General features: G+C 43.4%; 1 protein-coding gene across 4 annotated transcripts in view; it reads right to left on the bottom strand.

The window, feature by feature from the left end:
• Window positions 1–23,606, bottom strand: part of ATP8A1 (ATPase phospholipid transporting 8A1) — a 225,167-nt gene that overhangs the window by 195,913 nt on the left and 5,648 nt on the right. For all 4 annotated transcript variants that reach the window (XM_006111916.4, XM_075930509.1, XM_006111917.4 and 1 more), the window contains exons 2-3: window positions 16,785–16,899; window positions 2,048–2,147 (exon numbers count right to left, since the gene is read on the bottom strand). In XM_006111916.4, coding sequence (XP_006111978.1) covers window positions 2,048–2,147; window positions 16,785–16,899 — 215 coding nt within the window. The remainder of the gene's footprint in view (window positions 1–2,047; window positions 2,148–16,784; window positions 16,900–23,606) is intronic.

The raw sequence follows: 23,606 nt of genomic DNA, 5'->3' as shown, positions 1-23,606 counted from the left end.
GAACTACCTAGTTCGAACCCCGTGTAGCCGCGCTGCACGGGGTTCGAACCAGCGGGGTTTTAAAAATGGCGGCTCCCCGCTTATGCAAGTGAAGCCCGGGAAATTCAAATCCCGGGCTTCATTTGCAAGTGCAGTATGCCTACATTACCCTCCTAGTTCAAACTAGGAGGGTAGTGTAGACATACCCAGACTGCAGAGCCATGATGGCCCTGGAACAGCGGAGTCACAGCAATCCCTTGGCATTGGGATCGTGGCAGCCCTGAGGCGAGTGGAGCCTGATGGCCCCAGAGCAGCACAGCTGCAGTGGCAGGGACTGGCCAGCAAAGCTGGGAGCTGGCATGGGGGCAAGCAGGCTCCATTAGGTTTACTGATGGACCCCAAGAGAGCTGAGAGTCCCATTAGCAGAGGGATGGAATTTACCACCTCTCAGGTCCCGGGGTGCTGGAACAGGGAGGTCCAAACTGTGGTGTCGTGGTACACACTGCAGCCAATATCACTAAGATGAGGAAATCTTTCCTCTTTTGTTGATTGTACACATTGACTATTAATATACATCACCACTGATTTAGGAGAATTTTAGAAATGTTGAAAATAAAAGCAAATTTATCAGCATTTCTTTCCATAGTTCAAACTTCAGTCATTAGATATGGCATATACACTGTATCACATCAATTATATGGTTTGCTTTTAAATTATCAACTTAAAACAAGTATGAAATATTTTAAATCAATGGATTTGAAAAGTATTGAGTCCTTCAGGTGAATGAAGCATATAAACAATCTTCTCTCTAAACCAATCAGAGTTCAAACAGTTAAGTAAAAGAAGAATTAAATATCACTCTGCTGCACTTGGTATTGTAATTACAGGTGGGACATCTCTGGTCCAGCACCCTTGGGACCTGAGCAGTCCTGTACCATGGAGTTTTCCAGACCAAGGGAGGTCCAGGCGCCCCTTCCAGCTGTCGGCCCTGATCCCCACTGCCAGCCCTGGCTAGGGCTGTGCTCCTCACCACGCTGGCCCTGCTGCCACTCCCCACTGCCAGCCCATGGTGGGCTGAATTCCTGAACCTGGCTAGCTGGAGCTCTCTGGATCAACATTATCCATGGTCCAAAGATCCCCCGATTTTAGAGTTTCACTTGGTAGTTAATGTCAACATCTTTGACTGCAATGGTGACTAAGATGGTTCAAGGCTGATCACTTCCTGAAGATCTTTCTGCAAGAAGTGGTATTGGTGATAGAGGCGACGTCTAGACTGCAGAGCCTTTCAGCTATGCTGCGTCCAAGGAACGCATCTACTTTTTCGGAACAATTTCCGAAAAAGCAGATCTGTTCTTTCCTCAACCCTGTAATCCTTATTCTATAAGGAAGAAGGGATGTGCTAAAAGAGAAGGTTCTTCCAAAATTTGGCGCCATGTAGATGGGCCAAATTTTGGAAAAGCCTCTTTCGAAAGAAAAGTGGAAAAAGATACGCAAATTGTAGTTTACAATTTGCGTATCTTTTTCTGACTTTTGTTTGCAGTGTAGACCTAGCCTTATAAAGGTTGTATGTTTTCTTCTCAATCAGCATTCTGCTAATTATCTAGAAGCACAGTCTTTCAGAAGATACTTCAAAGTGAGGTCCTGTTCATCTGTGATCAAAGATCTCCTAGCACTTTTTGTAAAGGATGTACCTCAGCGCTGACCAAATACAGGTTGATAAACAACACACTTTTTTAGTCTGAAATATTTATTTTTCATGATAGAGGACTTCTACAATGAAACCAGATCTGATAGCCCATCAGTTAAATTAAGTCCAATGGAGGAGTCCATCCATAACAAGAAATACAAATTACAAGTAAGGAAATATTTTTGATAAAAAGGATAGTTACAAAATTAGATGTAAAAATATCTGGTATTTTATTTTTAATTAAATAATGCTGTATCATATGATTTAATTAGCAGGATACATGGATATTTTTTGTAAATTGTTCAAATAGCTATAATAGTAATTTATGAACTGTATCGGCACTCAATATTTTGAAATTCAGAATTTTTTAGTTGAGCTTACCTGAAGTAAGGCAATAAAAAGAAAAAATGAATTAGCAGCTCTTCTGAACTGGGAATAGAGAAACCTTGGCAGGAATGTAATTATGTTGTATTTTGCAGTGCTAAAAAACAAAGACAAAAACATGTACAATCATTATAGTACCAGCAAGTTTTACACACATGCTTTCCTTATTACTCCTTGTAGTTCAAGCCCGGTGCTTCTTGTCCTATTCTCAGAGGCTAAGGAGAACAAATTTTCTCCCTCCTCCTTGTGACACCCTTTCAGATATCTGAAAAGCACTATCATGTTCCCTCTCAGTCTTCTCCTTTCCAAACTAAACAAGCCCAATTTCTCCACATCTTTCTTGAAATGTGGTACCCAGAACTGGACACAATACTCCAATTGAGGCCTGATCAGTGCAGAGTAGAGCAGAAAAATGGCTCCTCGTGTCATGCTCGCAACATTCCTGTTAATGTATCGCAGAATCATGTTTGCTTTTTTTGCAACAGTATCACACTGTTGACTCATATTTATCTTGTGGTCCACTATAATCCCTCGATCCCTTCCTGCAGTACTCCTTCCTAGACAGTCACTTCGCATTCTGTATGTATGAGACTGATTGTTCCTTCCTAAGTGGAGTACTTTGCATTTGTCCTTACTAAACTTCATCCTATTTATCTCAGACCATTTCTCCAGTTTGTCCAGATCATTTTGAATTATGACCCTATCCTCCAAAGCAGTTGCAGTCCCTCCCAGCTTGGTATCATCTGCAAACTTAATAATCGTATTCTCTATGCCAGTATCTAAATCGTTGATGAAGATATTGAACAAAACAGACCCCTGTGAAACCTCATTTGTTATACCCTTCCATCAGGATTGTGAACCATTAATAATTACAGTCTGAAAATGGCTATTCAGCCATTTATGCACACACCTTATAGTAGCCCCATCTAAGTTGTCTTTGCTTAGTTTATTGATAAGATGATCATGCGAGACCATACCAAATGCCTTACTGAAGTGTAGGTATACCAGATCCACCACTTCTCCCTTATCCACAAGACTCATTATCCTATCAAAGAAAGCGACATCAGGTAGGTGAGATAGTATTTTCATTAGACCAATGTCTCAGGGTAAAAGAGACAAGCTTTCAAGGAATACAGAACTCTTCCTCACACACATAGTACCATTTGAAGATTATCTATGTGTACCAAAGTAGCAGGAGGAACCATTTCAAAAGTAATACTGATAAAGAGCTCTGTGTAGCTCAGGCCTGCACAACATACGGCCTGCAGGGCTCACTGTGCAGCCTGTGCCGACTACCGGCAGCGCGGCCCCATCCAATCTGCTAGCCGGGAGGAGGAGCGGAGCGCCACCGGGGAGGGGGAAGTGCAGCGATTCTCACTGCCAAGCTGCCTGCATGCAGCTCCGGCGCAAGGAGGCGGAGTGCAAGCCGGAGAGCAGGACGCCAGGAGATGCCAGGACGCTGGCGTGACGTGGTGTCGTGATGTCATGGCCGGCGACTGCCAGATTCAAAAAGGCTTCGGCAGCCCCGCAACCTGGAAAGCAGAAGCAGAAGCCAGGTAGAAGAGGGGAAGGAGTCTGTGCTGAGGGGAAGGGGGCAGGTCAAGAGAAAGGGGAAGGCATCAAGGGGCAGGGAGCAAGAGAGACAAATGCCAGAGGGCCAAGTGGAGACATACATGGTGGTTTTTTTTGCTCGACAAAAATTTTTAGCCCGCATGTTCAGTATTTTTTGGGAGAGCATCCCTACTTGCAGCCCACTTGGTGTAGCTTCAAAGCATGCGTCTCTCACTTACAGAAGTTGATCCAATAAAATATGCTACCTCACCCACTTCTCTTCTCAAGCATCAGACAACTTCATTAGTAAGCTAGCACATAATACCATTTCAAACTTATCTATATAGTTTCATATTATCTGTTATTTTGAACTGGAAATATGTACTTTAAGGCTATCACAAGGAAAAATATGGTGTGTGTCTGACTAAAAGTTGCCTCAACAATCAATTGAATACTATTTAAATTTCAGCTGTGCCTATATACTCCTAATAACTAAACTAAGAAATATTCATGCCAGCTTGTTTGTAGACTTTTGTTTGATATGTAGGATTACACCACTAAGGCACAAACTATTTAAAAAATTCAAGAAACCAAAACACAAATGTGTTCTAATGCTAACTTATGGAGATGGCTACATTTTTGCTTGTTTTTAAAGTTCAAGATAAATATTTAAGGAATTCTTATGACAGAATAACTGTTCTACCTTAAGACTTTATGTCCTGTGCAGAACATTACAAATGGATTATACTCCAGAAATAGGCAACTATATTTCCCTATGCTGAATACGGGACACCCAGTAAAACTGCTCATGTGCAAGAAGTTCAACAGCCATCAATCAGAACCCTGCAGCACAAAAATTCAAATAACATTGATATGACTGACCCAGTAAAAAAGAATAACAACATAAATCAGCCACCTCATACTTTATGAAAAATGGCTTATAAATATGAATGTGCATAACTCAAAGATGCTTTAGGCAAAATGTATCAAGTGACGTGTTACTTTTAGAGTTACAATATACTGAATGTGTATATTCTATTTTCATGCATGTATCACTCCTGAATATGAAATTAGAAATACAGGCTACGTCTACACTGGCCCCTTTTCCGGAAGGGGCATGTAAATTTCACTAGTCTTCGTAGGGAAATCCGCAAGGGATTTAAATATCCCCCGCGGCATTTAAATAAAAATGTCCGCCGCTTTTTTCCGGCTTTTAAAAAAGCCGGAAAAGAGCGTCTACACTGGCCCCGATCCTCCGGAAAAAGTGCCCTTTTCCGGAGGGTCTTATTCCTACTTCAAAGTAGGAAAGGGCACTTTTTCCGGAGGATCGGGGCCAGTGTAGACGCTCTTTTCCGGCTTTTTTAAAAGCCGGAAAAAAGCGGCGGACATTTTTATTTAAATGCCGCGGGGGACATTTAAATCCCCCGCGGATTTCCCTACGACGACTAGTGAAATTTACATGCCCCTTCCGGAAAAGGGGCCAGTGTAGACGTAGCCACAAAGTATGGATCTGTTTATAATTCTAGATGTGCTAATGAGAGCCGAAGACGTAATGACTCCCATGCTCAAGACAGTGATCTGTAAAAGGCTTCATTTTTTCTGTAAGCCTAAACCGTTTGGTGGTTGATTCCAGAAGTCATGTAGTCAACCCAACTGATTTTGGAAGCCATTTTAGATCTGGTACTTTTCCACACAAGATGATAAAAATTTGAACACAAAGAATTCCCACTTTGGGAAAAAGGGATATAAAGGTGGGAAACCAAACAATAGAGGAGTTGTCAGAAACTCCTCCGCCCCCCAAGATGCCCACTGGAAACATCTAAGGGTGCATCTACACTGCACCATTATTCCGGAATAGCATCTATACAGCAATTGCGTTTTTGGAAGAAAAAAAAAAAAGGAAATAACGGAGAGCTTTTTCCAACATTGGTGAACCTCAGTCCATGAGGAATAATACCTCTTCCGCTATGTTGAAATAGCTCCTCACCAGGGCCATTCTAAGTTATTTTTCCCCAGTGCCTCCTGGGACTCTAAATCGAGATAGCGCATCCACATTAGGGGAGCCTGCCTTGGACTAATTTTGTGGCTTCTCTGTAGTGTGGACACTCTATTTTGAAATAAGCTATTCCAAAAGATATCTTTGGGTATGTCTACACTACAGAACTAATTCGAACTAATTTAGTTCGAATTAGTTAATTCGAACTAAGCTAATTCGAATTAGCTCATCTAGACGTAAAAACTAGTTTGAATTAGCATTTTGCTAATTCGAACTAGCATGTCCACACTGAGTGGACCCTGAACCGAGGTTAAGGATGCCCGGAAGCAGTGCCGGCAGGGCATCATATTAGGACTTAAGAGTGTGGAGCTGCTGTCTCAGGCTAGCCGAGGGCTGTGCTTAAAGGGACCCGACACCCACCCCGGACAGACAGTTCTCAGGGGTTCCCCGCTTGCAAAGCAGTCCTGGCTTGGAGTGCCCTGAGTGCCCACACTCGGCACATCACAGCACTCGGCCATCAGCCCGGCTGCACTTGCCGCAGGCTGCAATCTGGGGAAAAGGGGTCAATCGAGGGGCTCAGGAGAGCTTCCACCCCGAGGAGCCTGCAGAGCCAGCCCAGTCCTCCCCATCGGGGGCTCGTACCCCATTCCTCCCTCACCTCCTTCCACTTGCCCCTCCCTAGCCCCCCTTCCTCATGTACAAAATAAAGGACGTGTTCAAAAATAGAAACTCTCTTTATTGAACAAAACTGGGGGAGACTGGGAAAAGGAAGTGGGAGAGGGGAAGAGACAGGCTGGGAGAGGGGAGGGCAACTAAAATGATCAGGGGTTGGGAACAGCTCCCATATGAAGAGAGGCTAAAGAGACTGGGACTTTTTGAGTTTAGAAAAGAGGAGACGGAGGGGGGACAGGATAGAGGTCTCTAAAAGCAGGAGTTGGGTGGAGAGGGTGCATAAAGAAAAGTTCTTCATTAGTTCCCATAATAGAAGGACTAGAGGACACCAAATGAAATGAATGGGTAGCAGGCTTCAAACTAACAACAGAAAGTTCTTCTTCACAAAGCAAAGAGTCAACCTGTGGAACTCCTTGCTGCAGGAGGCTGTGAAGGCTAGAACTAGAACAGAGTTTAAAGAGAAGTGAGATTAAGTCATGGAGGTTGTGTCCATGGAGTGGTATTAGCCAGGTGGTAGAAATGGTGTCCCTGGCCACTGTTTGTGGAAGGCTGAAGATGGATGGCATGAGACAAATGGCTTGGTCATTGTCTTCGGTCCATCCCCTCCAGGGTCCCTAGTGTTGGCCGCTGTCAGCAGATAGGCTACTGGGCTAGATGGACCTTTGGTCTGACCCAGTACGGCCATTCTAAGCTCAGGGCTCAGGGTCGGGGATCTCAGTGGCCCACCTTGATTTTTGTGCCAGCCTTCCTGCCCTAGACGGCCACTTTCCTGTGCCTAATGTGGAGGTTGTGGGTGAGGTCCACGATGTCTGCACTAAACCAGGCGGGTGCCCGCCTCTTGCGGACCCAGGCAGGCTCCCGGGAGCTGCCAGCCTGGTCCCGGGAAAAGGCGGAAGGCTGGGTGGCAGCGGGTGGCTGGCTCGAGCCGTGCCAGGTGCAGGGTCTGCTGGCTGGGTGCTGGCAGGCTTGCACCTGGCACCGTAGCCAGCCCGTGCCCCTTTAAGATCCAGCATGCAGCAGTGGCTGCACTGATTGAGCTGGAGAGGGAGGAACCTGGTCCCAAATGCTGCAGCTTTGCCCTGTCAAGACCCTTGCACACCCATCCCTACCATTGCCCCCCGGATATCCCACCTCCCCCAGTCACCATTGGTGTGTGGCCTGCTGGTTGGTGAGCAGGGATCCAGCCAATAGCTGGACCCATTCACTCACTGATGGGTGGGCAAATGGCAAGCAGGGATTTAGCTAACAGAAGGACATGCTAGTACTCATCACGAGAGACAGAAAATATAGGACTATTTGCCCAATTTTAAGAAAAAGTCAGGACTCCTGAAGAATGGCTTAAATACAGAACTGTTCCTTTAAAAAAGGATATCTAGTCTTTTCATCCAGAAATCTCACCGCTACAGTAGTTCCTCGCTTAACACACGCCCTCTTAACACATTTTCGTGATAACAAGATTTTTTTTTTAGGGAAAATTTTTCAAACAACACGACTGTCCCCGAAATAACACCATTTCCCTTACCGGCCGGCTGATTGCTGGAAGCTGCGCGGGGCTTCCCCTGCCTCCCTGAAAAGTGACAGGGGTTCACCGCTCACCGTGCCGTTCCCCAGCGACCCCCTCTGGCTGAAGTCCTCGCTCACTCTCCTTTACCCCCTGCTTGCAGCCGGCAGCTGGGTTTCCCCAGCTGGCTGGTCGCCGGCAGTTGAGCAGGGCTTCCTCTGCCTCCTTGAGTCCGGCGAGGAGGGGTCGCTGGGAAACAGCATGGCAAGCGGCAAACCTCTGCCGTTTTTCAAGGAGGCAGGGGAAGCCCTTTGCAGCTGCCGACGACCGGCCTGCTGGGGAAACCCAGCCGCCGGCTGCAAGCCCCCTCCCCTCTCCTCTCCTCTCCTTTCCTTCCCCAGAGCCAAATACTTCCCATCCCTGCTATAACCCAGTCCCCTTTCTCCCACAAGCTTAAGTTCCAGTCCCAGCTGCTAACAAGTGCAGGCTGGAGCTATGAGCACAAACACAACCCCACCTTTTCCATTATTTTCAATGGGAAAATTGATCCCGCATAACACGTTTTCACGTACCACGATCATTTTCTGAAACGTATCTACCGTGTTAAATGAGGAATTACTGTATTTTGCAGGTGCTATGTCTTCTCATTTTAACTTTCAGTCTTTGCACTGCTGAATTTATTAAGTGGTTGTTTCTTACTTTAATTATAGCAAACATAAAAGCAGCTGATCAATACTGCAAATGGGTTATAAATAGGCACTGGGAATTTTAAAGAAATATTGAAATATAAAATGTAAATATTGTCAAGAGTTAAGTTATAAGGGTATGTCTACACTACCCTCCTAGTTCGAACTAGGAGGGTAATGTAGGCATACCGCACTTGCAAATGAAGCCCAGGATTTGAATTTCCCGGGCTTCATTTGCATAAGCGGGGAGCCACCATTTTTAAAACCCCGCTGGTTCGAACCCCGTGCAGCGCGTGAAAATGAGGAGTAACGGTAGTTCGAACTAGGAAGCCTAGTTTGAACTACCTAGTTCGTGCCCCGTGTAGCCGTGCTGCACGCGGTTCGAACCAGCGGGGTTTTAAAAATGGCGGCTCCCCGCTTATGCAAATGAAGCCCGGGAAATTCAAATCCCGGGCTTCATTTGCAAGTGCGGTATGCCTACATTACCCCGCTAGTTTGAACTAGCGGGGTAGTGTAGACATACCCTAAGATAGAAGGATTTTCTCATCTCTAATGATTCAGAAATTTTTTTTTTTACAAGTGAAAGAGCTATGCCCCTCTCATTTTCTACCAGCTGAAAGGGTGAGTGTCAAGAGAAGTAGCACAGGAGCGAGTAAGAGTTGGGGTCTTAGAAGGAAGAGGCATCAGGGGAGGAATCAGTGCAGAAGTGGGGCCTGAAGAGAAATGCAGGTGCAGGGCCTCAAAGAAGGATGACAGGAGGGCAGGGTCTTGAGGGGAACGGGTGGGGCTATGGTTTAGGTGGCAGTGACCCTCTCACTTTAAGAACATAACAGACATACTGTGTCAGACCAAATGTCCATCTAGCTCCATATTCTGTCTTCTGACAGGGGAGAGTGCCAGGTGCCCTACAAGAAATGAACAGGACAAGCAGGGGCAGGCACCCATTTCTCACCACCAGCACATTTTGACCATTATCCTGTCCCCAAACCTGCCCTTTCACTGTTCAGCCTTGAAGACTCCATAGGTACCCAATACACTTAATCCCTGTCCCCATGCTGAACTGCAGCAGCCGTGCAGCATGATACCTGGACATTCACAAATCTGTAAATGTGCTGCAACCAATGCTGTCATGCTACATATGTGTTCTATGTTTTTTTTAATACATGAAATTATTGAATTTGAAAGCAATCTTTATTCCAATAAACGAAAACAAACAAGCATGCCCCCAACAATGCAATAGGCACTACTGTATTAAGTGCATGGCAGGGACCAGAGTTCCCCACTAGCACTGCAGTTACTGCACTCCTGTACATTGCAACAAATATTACTGGCTTTCAGTATCATATTGCTGCCTCAAGGCATCCTTGAGCCTTATGGCCCAGTGCTGTGCTCATCTAATAGCCCTGGTCTTAGGCTATTCAAAGTCAAGTCACAAGGTGCTCAACCTCAGTGATCCAAAGTGCCTAGAAAACCATGAAGAAATACTTCTTACGGTTAATGTACTCAGAAGCTATGTGATCTGGTACCAGAATTGTAGCATGTGTGCCATTTATCTCCCCTCTGTGGTTAGAGAAACCCATCTGTGCAAAGTCACTCAGGATGCAACTGATGGCCCTGTACACTTCCATCAACATGAGTCCAATGGTGGATTATCTCATTCCAAACTGACTGTCAATTGATCGGTAGCTGTCTATAGAGTAGCTAGCTTCCACAGTACAATCACCATGCGCTTCTCCATTGGCAGGACAGCTCTCATCCATGTGTTCTTGTATAGAAAGTGAGAGTAAACTCATCACACAGTCTCATGAAAGTGGCTTTCCTCATATAAAAGTTCTGCAGCCACTGCTCATCCTTCCAGACTTGCATGAGGATGTTATTCCATCACTCAGTGCTTGTTTCACAAACCCAAAAATCATTGTTACACTTGTGGTCAGCACTTCTGTGAATGCTGTAAGAAATCTTATGTTGCATGTATGGCATGTGACAAGCTCAGTGTCTTACTCCACATCACCACTTTGCAACCTAAGGAATTATTCACCTGCCATTTGTGATGTGTTAGGGAGACCTATCAACATTTTCTTCAACAGTTCAGGATCCATTCCCACAGCCCAGAGAGACAATGTAGACAGCACAAAAGCCACTGTGGATGGAAGCACAGCAGTTTCTAGGATGTGAAGTGATGTAACATACAGCATTCAGACAGAATGTATTATGACCCTTGACTCCCCCCATCCATTTCCCCACAAGCCTCAGCAGCAGCAGAAGAGGTGTTTTTTGAGATAGCTGCACAAAGTGCACCACTCTGAATGCTGCTGCAAGTACCGCAAGAGTGATCACACTACTGTGCTGGCAGCTGAGAGTATGGATACACAACAGGGCTATATCTAGACTTGCATGATTTTCCGGAAATGCTTTTAACGGAAAAGTTTTCCGTTAAAAGCATTTGCGGAAAAGAGCGTCTAGATTGGCACGGACGCTTTTCCGCAAAAGCATTTTTTGTGGAAAAGCGTCCGTGCCAATCTAGACGCGCTTTTGCGCAAGAAAGCCCCGATCGCCATTTTCGCGATCGGGGCTTTTTTGCGCAAAACAAATCTGAGCTGTCTACATTGGCCCTTTTGCACAAAAGGACTTTTGCCCAAACGGGAGCAGCATAGTATTTCCGCAAGAACACTGACAATCTTACATGAGATCGTCAGTGTTCTTGCTGAAATTCAAGCGGCCAGTGTAGACAGCTGGCAAGTTTTTCCTCAAAAGCAGCTGCTTTTGCGGAAAAACTTGCCAGTCTAGACACAGCCCAGCAGTTTTACTGTTGTGCTTTGTAATCAGCACTGTAACTCAGAGCATTTTACATTTGCCAGTGTAGACAAAGCCTAAGATGACAGGCAAGAGGTGGTAGCTATGCTGGCAGGAGAAGCTCTCCCACTGATATAGCATTATCTAGAGTGGAGGTTAGGATGGTATAACTGGATTGCTCAGGGTTGTGGACTATTTATACTCATAATTACAACATAATTACATCAAAAAAATTCTATAGAGGAGACCAGAGCTCAGGAAAACAGCACTTCGCTGATTCATATTTGGTTAACAATTTTCAGTTTATCTTCACAATCATGAGGGATAGATTTCTTTTAATGAGTTGAAACTTAAACCCTAAAGCACAGTTCCACATTAACAGGATGGAGGATTTTGTGGAAAGTCTGATGGACAGTTCAGCAGCTGAGACCTACAGAACATATGGGGAAAGGTTAAAATGTAAATGTCTGAATTGCAAGCTTTGAACTATGAATGAATGTTAAATCAATCTGTCCAAACAGAATATGTAATAATACTATAGACCCTGAGGACAACAATCACCATCAAAAGGCTTTGTGTAAAGAAACACTGATGAATTCTGACAGCTGACCTGATAACAGTTGACGTTAAAGAAGATTTACAGTTGTTTACAATTATTTTAGGTATATGTAAAATTGAGATTGAGAACAAAGGACAAGTTAATTCATCTAGTAATGTTAAACTCTATGCCTGGTAACCTCAAAATAGAGCAAGACATCATAGACATAAAGTACAAAATTTTAAAATACAACAATAAAACTAGCACACAGTCCATTATACAGGATAGCACAGTCCTACCTACATTCACAGAATATTCCATATATCCTTGGGAACAACAAGCAATCACAGACAGACGTTCAAGGCACAAAATTGAGTCTATTTCACAAGAACAGACAGAAAGGAAAGCACACATTAATTCACAATATTCTGAACTGATTTATTGAAAAAGGCAAGTTTCTTCACATGAAAAAAGATGAAGAAACTAAATGCATCACTGCATTAAGTCTCATTGAAGAGACTTAATTTTCATAATACTGGACACATACTTAGGTCTTGTCTCCACTTACTGGGAAATTGACACTACAAAGATTGGTTTCCCAGGATTCGATTTAGTGGGACTAGCAAGGACCCACTAAACTGACCACTAAGGCTATGTCTAGACTGCAAGCCTCTTTCGAAAGAGGCTTTTTTGAAAGATACTTTCAAAAAAGCCTCTTTCGAAAAAGAGCGTCTAGACTGCAAGCGGAACTTTTGAAAAAGCAAGCCGCTTTTTCGAAAAAGAGCACCCAGGCAGTCTGGATGCTCTCTTCCGAAAAACTCGTTTGCATTCAAGAACGCCTTTTTTCGAAAGAGCACTTTCGAAAAAAGGCGTTCTTCCTCGTGAAATTAGGTTTACCGCCGTCGAAAGAAAAGCCGCGTTCTTTCTATTTAATTTCGAAAGAACGCGGCTGCAGTCTAGACACAGGTGAAGTTTTTTCGAAAAAAGGCTACTTTTTTTGAAAAAAACCCTGAGTCTGGACACAGCCTAATTGTGCCTCCATCAACGCTGGTACTCCGCTGGGTCGCAAGGAGCAAGGGAAGTGAATGGGAGAGTTTCTCCTGTCAACTTACTGAAGCAGGGATGTCATATTAAGTTAAACTAAGGTATGTTCACTGTCTCGAGGCATTTGGCATTGGCCACTGTTAGAAGACAGGATACTTGACTAGATGGACCTTTGGACTGACCCTGTATGGCTGTTCTTATGTTCTTATGTCAACTCTAGCTATGCTAGTCACAAAGCTGGAGTTGCGTGTCTTAGTACAACTTTCTCCGTTAGTGTAGACCTGACCTTAATGTGGTAGGTCCTGTTTTCAAAGTAAACCCAAGCAGCTGATATAAAGAATTCTGCTTCTGAATCATAAAACTCTAACTCATCTTCATCAAGCCATTAAGGAAGATTAAAAGAAAATAATGGCTGCTGGAAAATGTTGGAACTGGAATATATTTAGGAAGCGTCAACTCTCATTCCGTACAGACCTACATTACAGTTAGTTTACAAGATTTACCGATAGAGTAACAAGAAACTCCTTCTTCAAGGCTCTTTTTCTGAGGATGATGGGCTTAGCCACAACCATACATAGTTATATGTTTACATGTCGGGGGAGAGAGGGCAGTGCGTATGGGAAGCCAGTTTTTAAATCATCACTGGCTCCCACAGAGGCACCACCTTCCCCCTCGCACTGCTACTTCTTTATCAGGCAGTATGGGGGGGTGACAGGTGGCAGCGCTCATGGGGATCTTTGCAAGCACTGGCTCCCACCTCTTCCCCCACCCTGCCCCAATGCTGCCTCTGATACAGAGGTAGTAGCATGGTGGAGAGAGGGGGCTTGCGTGTAACCGTGAAGGTTAACCAGTGAGCCCAGACTCATCGGCTAACCATGTAAACATGTATTCTAAAACATCCCTAGTCAAGAGTTCTATATCCATTAGAGAACATGAGAGAAAGAGAAGTTACTCACTCTGTGCAGTAACTGTGACTCTTTGAGATGCACACTCTTATGGGTGCTCCACTTCAGCTGCATTTGCACCCCCCGTGGATTGGAGATGGTAATTAGCAGTGTCCATTTGACCACACATATCCTGCTGACAAATCTCATGCCTCAAAAAGCTATATCAGGCTACAAGGGTAAACAGTATTTTCTCCACCATTGAGTTTCATAAGGAATCTTGAAGCAGAGGGAAGGATGACAGGTCGTGGAGTACCCCTACAGGGATATAGCTCAAAGAACCACAGTTACTGTACAGGGTGAGTAACCTCTCTTTGAATAGTGTCCCTATGGGTGCTTCACTTCAGAGGCTCGAGCATTGTCCAGATAGTGATGACAGAGCTTTTAGAAGCAATACCAGCATATAGGAAACAACTACACTGCCAACTGCTGCATCAGATCTAGTGGCACAGACTAAGGAACAGTGTCTGGAGAAGGTACAGAGGACAAGGTAGCATCTTTGGAGATTTCAGATACTGAGACATTTTTAACTATAGCCACAGATGGAGACTGTGTTTTGTCAAGTGAGATGACAGACCAACGGGGGTGCAAAGCTGGCAAGCTACAATACATTCTGATCGACACTCTTTTGTCTAGAAATAGCAGACTGTTTAGATCAGTCCACAGCTGAAATGAAAAGTCTAGTCTAAAAGATTTTCAAATGATTTAGTCTTATACAGATAGAAGGTGTCATTGACTATGTCGGGTAGCCTATTTTACATGCCTCCGTCGGCAGAGACATGTAATCTAGACATACCCATAGAGTATTGGAGGGCAGTCTCCAGGTTGGAGTTATATAGTTTTGGAAAGAAAACCATCAAGAAAATGACCCAATTCAACTGAAATACAGAAGACACTTTAGGAGAAAATCTGGGGTGTAGCCAGAAAGAAACTTTGTCCTTGTAAAATAATGTCAGACCCTTCTTTCACAGTAAGGTCCCAATCTGTCTGTCCACTGTTTCTGTGGACCAATTCAGTAAGGAGCAATTGCCATTGGTTCAAACATCAAAATAAAAAAAACCCAAGATCCTATAATAATCCAACTTTCACCCTTCCATGAGATTCCATCCTCTTGGTCATATGATTTCTTCAACAACACTTTGTGTGGAAAAATGAACAAACAGCTCCTACTGCCTCAGGATCTCTTAGTCTCCTAATGCATGGACCTGTCTATATTCCTTCTTCCAAACATTATTAGCAGAAACAGCTTCTAATTTTTCTCATTCCCGAGAACTACATTTCCCCAAATTCACTTGTTATGGGCCAAACAAAGAACAGCATCACCCTGGGTTTGTAGATTACCTTAAAGGGCCAGCGCATCCTGTAACTATGAGCACATACCCAACATTATTTTCATTATCCCATCCATCTATACAATGATAAGGCATGGGACAAAGAAAACATGTTACTGGCTACATATACTGGCGTAGGTAAATTCTACTTCAGTTTAAAATACTATTCCTTGTGACAATACTAAAGCTAGAGATTGTATAGTAAAAGAACAGGGATGGGTAATAAAACAGTGGTGGTTCGCCAGGGTTAGTCTCTAGTGGCCTGTCACCACTATATATACCTGTGCCTCCACAGATACAGGGAACTGCAGCTCCAGTTGGCTGCAAAATTACAGTTCCTGGCCAACGTGGACTGGGACAGTGCTTCCTGCAGCTCCCATTGGCCAGAAATGGCAATCAGCTACCAAATGGAGCTGAAATTGCCCAGGCCTGTTGAAGCACAGGCAACTACAACAGCACTGGTCCATAAGGAGCTAACTCTGGTGAACCAGATCCAGCCTGCAGGCCGGTATTTGCCCATCTCTGTAAAATAGGATGGCCAGCATGGTCACTTGCATTCAAATATCCAACAGTTATTTTGTTACAATGCAGATTTCTAGTCTGTAGTCTGAAAACAAATACAAAATTTGGGACTTTTATGTGCCCACAGCATTCTTTGTAAGTATTTAGCAATTCACAATAGTATTCAGAATACTTCTCTTTCAAAGATTTTTCACTGCACTGTAAATTTAAAGTGAAAGTTAGAATCTAAAGCCTTTTTTTCCAATAACCAAAAGTAGTTTTCTAATGAGTTTCAAAATATTGTGCTATACCCACTTTTATCTCAATACTCTTTTTGTATCTCCCTATTCTATCCTTCATACTATTCTACACAGGTTGAAACAAATCTCTTTTCAAGTATATTCACTCTTTCAGAGCAGCTCCTGCCTGAGGGGTGCTCCTGCCCGCTGCAGGCCGGGACTGTGCTGGAGCAGGCCTCACACAGGGTTGGAGAAGCCCCCTACCTGGAGTAGGTAGGGAGCTGCTCCAGCCCCACTGGTTAACCAGTTAAAATTTCATATCACTAGTCTAAACTGCAATCAGAAGTGTGACTGTTGCATGTGTAGACATACTGGAGCTAGCTGCTGTCTAGCTTGCTCAAGTAACAATAGCAGAGAAGTCATGGAAGCACAGGCTAGCTACTGTTGTAAGAATCCAAGATCTGGAGAGGGTTTGCACAGCCCATACTGCCTGGGTTTCACTGCTATTGTTACTTGAGCCAGCTATACCTAAGCTAGCACAAGTACATCAATGGTACTACAGTCATTCTCTGCAGGCATGACCTAAAAATTCTCTCACAATCAGACTAATTTGTAGAGCCCTGCAAATCTGTGGATATCCACTTTATATCTGTGGATATTCGCATCTGCGGATGTGGTTGTGGATATCCGTGGATAAATTATGCAGAAAAAGATGCATATGTGAATACCAATTTTGTATTTGCAAAGATGTTTATTTTTTTAATCTTCCTCTTCTTTACCATTTCCTGTATATGTTTACTCTATTTTCTATTTAAAGTTGTTAAATGGACCAAGAATACTGTCTTTATTTAGTCTCTGTAAAGGAAATCAAAATTATGGTACTACATATATAGTGCTAATAAATATTCAAAAATTAATACTTTATAAAAACTTAATACCTGACATGATTATTGCAGAATTTGGTCAACTGAGGCTGGTTGATAAATACTGTTCTCACTTCGTCTTGATCAGCGAGTGAAGTTTTCTCTGAAATATCTTCTGTCTTCTCATAGCCTTTAAAATATAAAATAATTTCCATTATATTCTATCATTCAAGTATCTTCTTAAGATTAAATGAAAACAACGTATTTAGTAATACAAAGTGACTTTATAAAGACAAAAGTATATTCCTTAGTTCTCCTTGGGTTTCTTGTTTAGCATTCACTCATTAAAAATTCATACCTTATAAAAATCCCATACAAATTCTATGTTAAATTTGAGTTAAGGCTAAAAGTACCTAACAGAATTTAGGCTAAAATATATTACAAAGGTGTAATTATCTCCAAATCAAGTACTGTAAACAGAGAATGTTCAGAATTATGGTTAAACATTGTTTTTGTGCACAATACATAAGTCATCCCACATATTAATTTCAAAACTCTTCTTTCACGTAACATTAACCATTACATTGTCATTGAATGTAAAATTGAACTTTAAAGTACAAAAGGGAGTATTATAACTACTAGTTCCCCTTCCTCTGCCTATGTTCATAGGCTATCTTTGCCTGATTTACAAACTGTAATTTTTTTGGTGCAAAAACCATGTTGCTTTCTGAAAAGTTTTGAGCTTTACAAAGTTATAGAATGTATAAACAGCCATAATATTATAATTATTATGAGCAGTATGCCAGAGAAGAAATATTTTGGTTAACCATTGCTCTCTCTCTCTCTCTCTCTCTCTCTCTCTCTCTATATATATATATATATATTTGTAGAATTGATGGTGAAATGACCCTAACTCCCCCCCCCCCCCAAAAAAATCCAGTAGGATATCGGGTGCTTCAGTTGAGCAAACATGGAAGACTAACCTAACTAATCTATATAATCTACATCCATAAACAGCAAGAATAATGGAATTACCATGTTTACTGAGTGGTGATAATTAAGCAATAAGACACAGAGGAAGCGTTGTTAGGCATGAATAAGGAAGTAAAGCATCAGGAAGCAATAATACAGCATAAAGTATGCTTCATTATGTTTTACTAAAATTATAAAATGCGCATACACACATTCGACTAAAAATGTACTAAAGGTACATTTATTACCCATTAATATTTTTTTCATTTCAAATACATTAATCCAGACCTATGATCTCCAGCTTCTTATCAGACATAGGTAATGGAAATCCATTGGGTCAAATGAGGCCATCCATTAGATTTGTCCCAAATACCTTTATCTTCAAATCATGGTCTGAAATCTTTGTAGACCCAGTGTCTACACAGGAGTACAGAATTAGAATGTAGCATTACAATCCTAGTGAAGATGTATGAAAAGATAAAACTCGCATCGGACTCTGTAGAATTAACATTGCTTACAGGAATACAACACAGTAAAAAAAAAGTGTGTGTCATATCTGTGTTTGTGACATTCTAAAGAAAAATTCTGAAATAGTTGTAAGATGTTAGTGGCAAGTCTGTCATAAGCAATTCATCCTGATGCAATATTATTAGTACACTTCCTTGCTCAGGATTGTTGTCATAATTATCATCAACTCCATAAAATTATTGATGCTGACTGATGTGAAACTTGACAACAGTAAGTAATAGTGGAGGTGGAATTCAGAAGGCAAGATGTAGACATTTCTGACACCTCTTAGTAACAAATATATGAAGGGATGAACTTGTATGACCATTAATGTTAAAAAGTCTTCTGAGACTGATGGAATTACTACCTGGCTCGGCAAAACCAAATCAAGTAAATCCACAACAGGGTCAAGTTCTCTCTTTCTACTACCCAAGGAAGAGTGCAAGTGTTGAGATTTGTAATAGCTCACAGATTCATGCATTTTAAAGACAGAAGGGATCAGCATGATCATCTACTATGACACCTTGCAAAAAAATGGCTATATAATTTAATGAAAGATTTCCTGCATAAAGTCCATAACTTCTGAGTGATCTCTAGCATATACTTTAGAAAGGTAAATTGTTCCAATCATTATTTTTACAATGAGAGTAATTATGTGCTGTATTACTAGTCTGAATTTGTCTAGCATCAGCTTTCAAAAAGTAGATCTTGTTATGCCTTTTTCTGGTAGGTTAATGAGCCCTCCAGAGAGTTTCGCAGCTATTTGCTGACATCAGAGGGAAGGTGAGACTCAGGCACCTTAGGGCTAGTCTACATTATCATGCTATATCAGCACAGCTGCATCATCGCAGCTGTACTGCATCTGGTGAAGATGTGTTTTGCTTATAGGAGAGCACTCTTCCATCAGCATAATTACTCCACCTCAGGAAGAGGTATAAGCAATGTTGGCTTGAGATGCTCTATATGGCCAAAGCTTAGGTTCATGTAACCTGCATCCCTCAAGGAGGTGTCTTTTTCACACCTGAGCAACTCAAGTTATATCGATTTAAGTGGTAGTGTAGAATAACTCTGATTCCATTTCCAGAGCTGGAGGAGGGCATGCTCTAAAGTATAGATTTCTCTGCCCATTCTAGCCTCCTTCCCAAGTGAAATTCCTGGTTCTTCCTCTCCAACTTGCCCCTGTTCAAGTCCTATCGCTGCCCCACCTCAGGCTTTTTGTCCCACTCCTATTAACTAGTCAGTCCCAGACTTCACTCCTCAGAATCATCATCCCAGACTCAGTCTTCTTGCTCAGCCAGTCCAAGCTTCCGCATCCCAGTCTTCCCTCCCAATTTCTTGTATCCAGTCTACATGGCTAGTCAGTCCCAGTTCTTCCTTCCCTCACTTTCACTGATCTTTCTTTCTTTCTTCCCCTGCCCCCACCTTCAGTCACCTCCATGCACACATTTGTTGTTTCCACTGGCTTCCAGAGCCAGTATTCCTCTTTACAATCTGCATCTGATGAAGTATTCCTCTTTGCATCTGACGAAGTGGGTCTTTGCCCACAAAAGCTTATGCTCCAACACTTCAGTTAGTCTATAAGGTGCCACAGGACTCCTCGCCACTTTTGCAGATTCGGACTAACACGGCTACCCCTCTGATACTATTCCTCTTTACATTTGTCATCCAATCTCAGGGTGCGTCTAAACTACACTCCTCTTTTAAAAGAGGAATGTAAATGAAGGAAATTGAAAATGCAAATGAAGCGCAGATTTACAAATCTTTGCTAATTCGAACTAGCATGTCCACATTAAGTGGACCCTGAACCGGGCTTAAGGATGACTGGAAGCAGTGCCGGCAGGGCATCAGAGGAGGACTTAGAGCGTGGAGATGCTGTCGCAGTCTCGCCGAGGGCTGTGCTTAAAGGGTCCCGACCCCCACCCCGGACAGACAGCTCTCAGGGGTGCCCCGCTTGCAAAGCAGTCCTGGCTTGGATTGCCCGGACTACCCACATTGGGCACATCACAGCACTCGGCCATCAGCCCGGCTGCACTTGCCGCAGGCTGCCATCTGAGGAGAGGGGGCAATTGGGGGGCTGCAGGAGAGCTTCCACCCCCAGAAGCCCGCAGAGCCAGCCCAGTCCTCCCCATCGGGGGCTCGTGCCCCATTCCTCCCTCACCTCCTTCCACTTACCCTTCCCTAGCCCCTCTTCTTAATGTACAAAATAAAGATTCCAAAATGGAATCTGTCTTTATTGAACAAAACTGGGGGAGACTGGGAAAAGGAGGTGGGAGAGGAGAAGAGAGAGGCTGGGAGAGGGGAGGGCAACTAAAATGATCAGGGGTTGGGAACAGGTCCCATATGAAGAGAGGCTAAAGAGACTGGGACTTTTCAGCTTAGAAAAGAGGAGAAGGAGGGGGACAGGATAGAGGTCTCTAAAAGCAGGAGTTGGGTGGAGAGGGTGCATACAGAAAAGTTCTTCATTAGTTCCCATAAAGAAGGACTAGAGGACATCAAAGGAAAGGAATGGGTAGCAGGCTTCAAACTAGTAACAGAAAGTTGTTCTTCACAAAGCAGAGTCAACCTGTGGAACTCCTTGCTGCAAGAGGCTGTGAAGGCTAGAACTAGAACAGAGTTTAAAGGGAAGTGAGAGCAAGTCATGGAGGTTGGGTCCATGGAGTGCTATTAGCCAGGGAGTAGGAGTGGTGTCCCTGCCCAAGGTTTGTGGAAGGCTGGAGAGGGATGGCACGAGACAAATGGCTTGGTCACTGTCTTCGGTCCATCCCCTCCAGGGTCCCTAGGGTTGGCTGCTGTCGGCAGACAGGCTACTGGGCTAGATGGACCTTTGGTCTAACCCAGTACGTCCATTGTAAGCTCAGGGCTCAGGGTCGGGGGTCTCAGTGGACCCCCTTGATTCTCTTGTACACCTGCTCCTGGGTGGCCAGGCTGGCAGCTCTCCTGCCCTAGACGGCCACTTTCCTGTGGCTAGTGCGGAGGTTGTGGATGAGGTCCACGATGTCTGCACTAGCCCAGGCGGGTGCCCGCCTCTTGCGGTCCCGGGCAAGCTCCCGGGAGCCGCCAGCCTGGTCCCGGGAAGAGGGGGAGGGCTGGGGGGCATCGGGTGGATGGCTCGATCCGTGCCAGGTGCAGGCTCTGCTGGCTGGGTTCTGGCAGGCTTGCACCTGGCACGGGCACCGTAGCCAGCCCGTGCCCCTTTAAGGGCTCTGGGGCCGGGAGGGGGGCAGACGAGTTTCCCTGGTGTTGGCCAGAGTGGCCACCAGGGAAACCTGGGGAGGGCTAGCCTCCCACTAGTTCGAATTAAGGGGCTACACACCCCTTAATTCGAACTAGCCTGTTCGAACTAAGCGCTCTGCTAGTTCAAATTAAGTTCGAACTAGCGGAGCGCTAGTGTAGCGCCTATTAAAGTTAATTCGAACTAACGTGCATTAGTTCAAATTAACTTTGTAGTGTAGACATACCCAAGAAGAGATCATTTCCCAATCCATCTGCCCATTATGTGCCACAGACACCAGCAACTTCTATCATAAATTTATCTCCCATATGCAGTCCAGCAACTTAGCCCTTGTGCATGTCATATTCCTGCTATGGTCAAAATCAGTGGTGGGCAATTTGCAGTCCAAGGGGCACATGTGGCCCATTAGGGTTCTATGCACAGCCACGCACAGGTCTGCTAGATTCTGCTGGTTTTCTTTCACATAGTGCCTTTCTTTTTTTGGTATCGCAAAAGTGAAACCCATTGGGAGAGCCATGTGCTCCCTCTGCATACAAGCAAAGTGCTGCTATGGTTCATTTGGCATATCCCACAAATTCTAGGTATGGAAGCACAAATAGCAAAACTATCGTATCTCAAGAGATCATCCTGGCCAGTGACAGGCAACCACCACTGCAACGCCATCTGTACCTACAGACTCTATGGCAGCCACCCTGCCTGTTCTCCTGACCACCCCTACTCCAGTCCCCGCTTAGTCAATGCCAGCTCCTCTGCTGTGGTGCTGCAACCAGCAGAGTGAAGCCCTGCAACCAGCAGCAGCAGAGAGGCTGGTACTGACCTCCTCTGGTCTTGCAGATTCCCTGGTTCAGGATCAACCAGGGCCTGAGGGTGCCAGACCAAGAAGGCACAAATTGTAATACAATAAAGCATTTGATACAGGATAAGCTAATCAGAAAGGGACTGCCAAGAAGTTTCTCCTCCTGATTCAGAACTGCACTGAATAGATGAACCATGGGAAGTTACATCTTTCTTCAAAGCATCTGTCAGTATCTAATGCAAGGACAGGATACCTAAATATTACTATGGGTTTGTTCCAGGATTACAAATCTGATGTTCTTAACATTCTCAGACCCAGGTCCTTCAATGAGCTATATATAGGTTGACTTTGCAAATTGTCTTTCAAGATCAAAGTCTCTAAAGGACTCATGATATATCAAGGCTTGTCCAACTCAAAAGAGACCAGGTTTTCATCAGGCAATAGGTGAAAAAAGCTGTGAAAGCACAGTTCATAAGACAAACTTTCTTAGGAGTTTGGCATACAATACAACATGGCATGAAACCACAGTTACATATTATGAACAGATCTTAAATTGACGTAAACTATGACATACATATGACATTCTCACTATTTTGTTAAATAAGTGCCTTTGTCATGATAGGATCACAAAAATCTATTTAATGTCAAGGGAAGTCAGGCTACTAATCAACTCCCAGATAAATTTACAATTCATTATAAAATAATCAAAAGCCTGTTAGTCTCAAATGTTATCAAGAAAAGTTAATCTACAAAGATTCACAAACACAAAGAAAGAGTGGTTTTAGGAATCTGAGAAAATAAATAAATAATCCTTTACTAAAAGTGCCTAATATTTTTATATCAAGCAAGTATAATTCATACATTTAATAAACTACGGAGGTAAATAAAATGCTTTGCCCTCTACGTCTCACTAGCCCCTCCCCCAGCTAGATTAATCTTCCTGTGACCTTGTCTCGTAAACCCTTCCACCCAAGTAAAAACAAACAAGTTACAAAAATCCCTGAAAGAATTAAATTATGGAAGTGAAAAAAAAATGTAAAACTGAAACAGTTTGCACCCAACAAATATACAGTTGAATATGAAGACTCTATTGTTCCAGGGAGAATTCAAGTAAAGTCTAAAGATTAAAAAACCCAACAACTTACACCACATAAGTTGGTGCCCCATCACCTCATATCCTCTCCTGTAAAAAGAAATATTGCCAACTGCTTATTGAAGTCTGAGTTATAATGGTTAAACAGATGTCTATCTTATATTAAGGCAACCTACTTCCTATTTTATCTGAGCATAAGTTATTAAAAAAGAAATTCATCACTGAAGGAGAATTTGGATGAATGAAAAGCTATCTCTCTCTTTTTTTTACATCTATCTAAGATTGTATCTATACTAC

Source organism: Pelodiscus sinensis, chromosome 5 (genome assembly GCF_049634645.1).
Source record: "Pelodiscus sinensis isolate JC-2024 chromosome 5, ASM4963464v1, whole genome shotgun sequence".
NCBI classification, from domain to species: domain Eukaryota; kingdom Metazoa; phylum Chordata; order Testudines; family Trionychidae; genus Pelodiscus; species Pelodiscus sinensis.
This window is presented reverse-complemented; position numbering and strand designations above follow the sequence as displayed.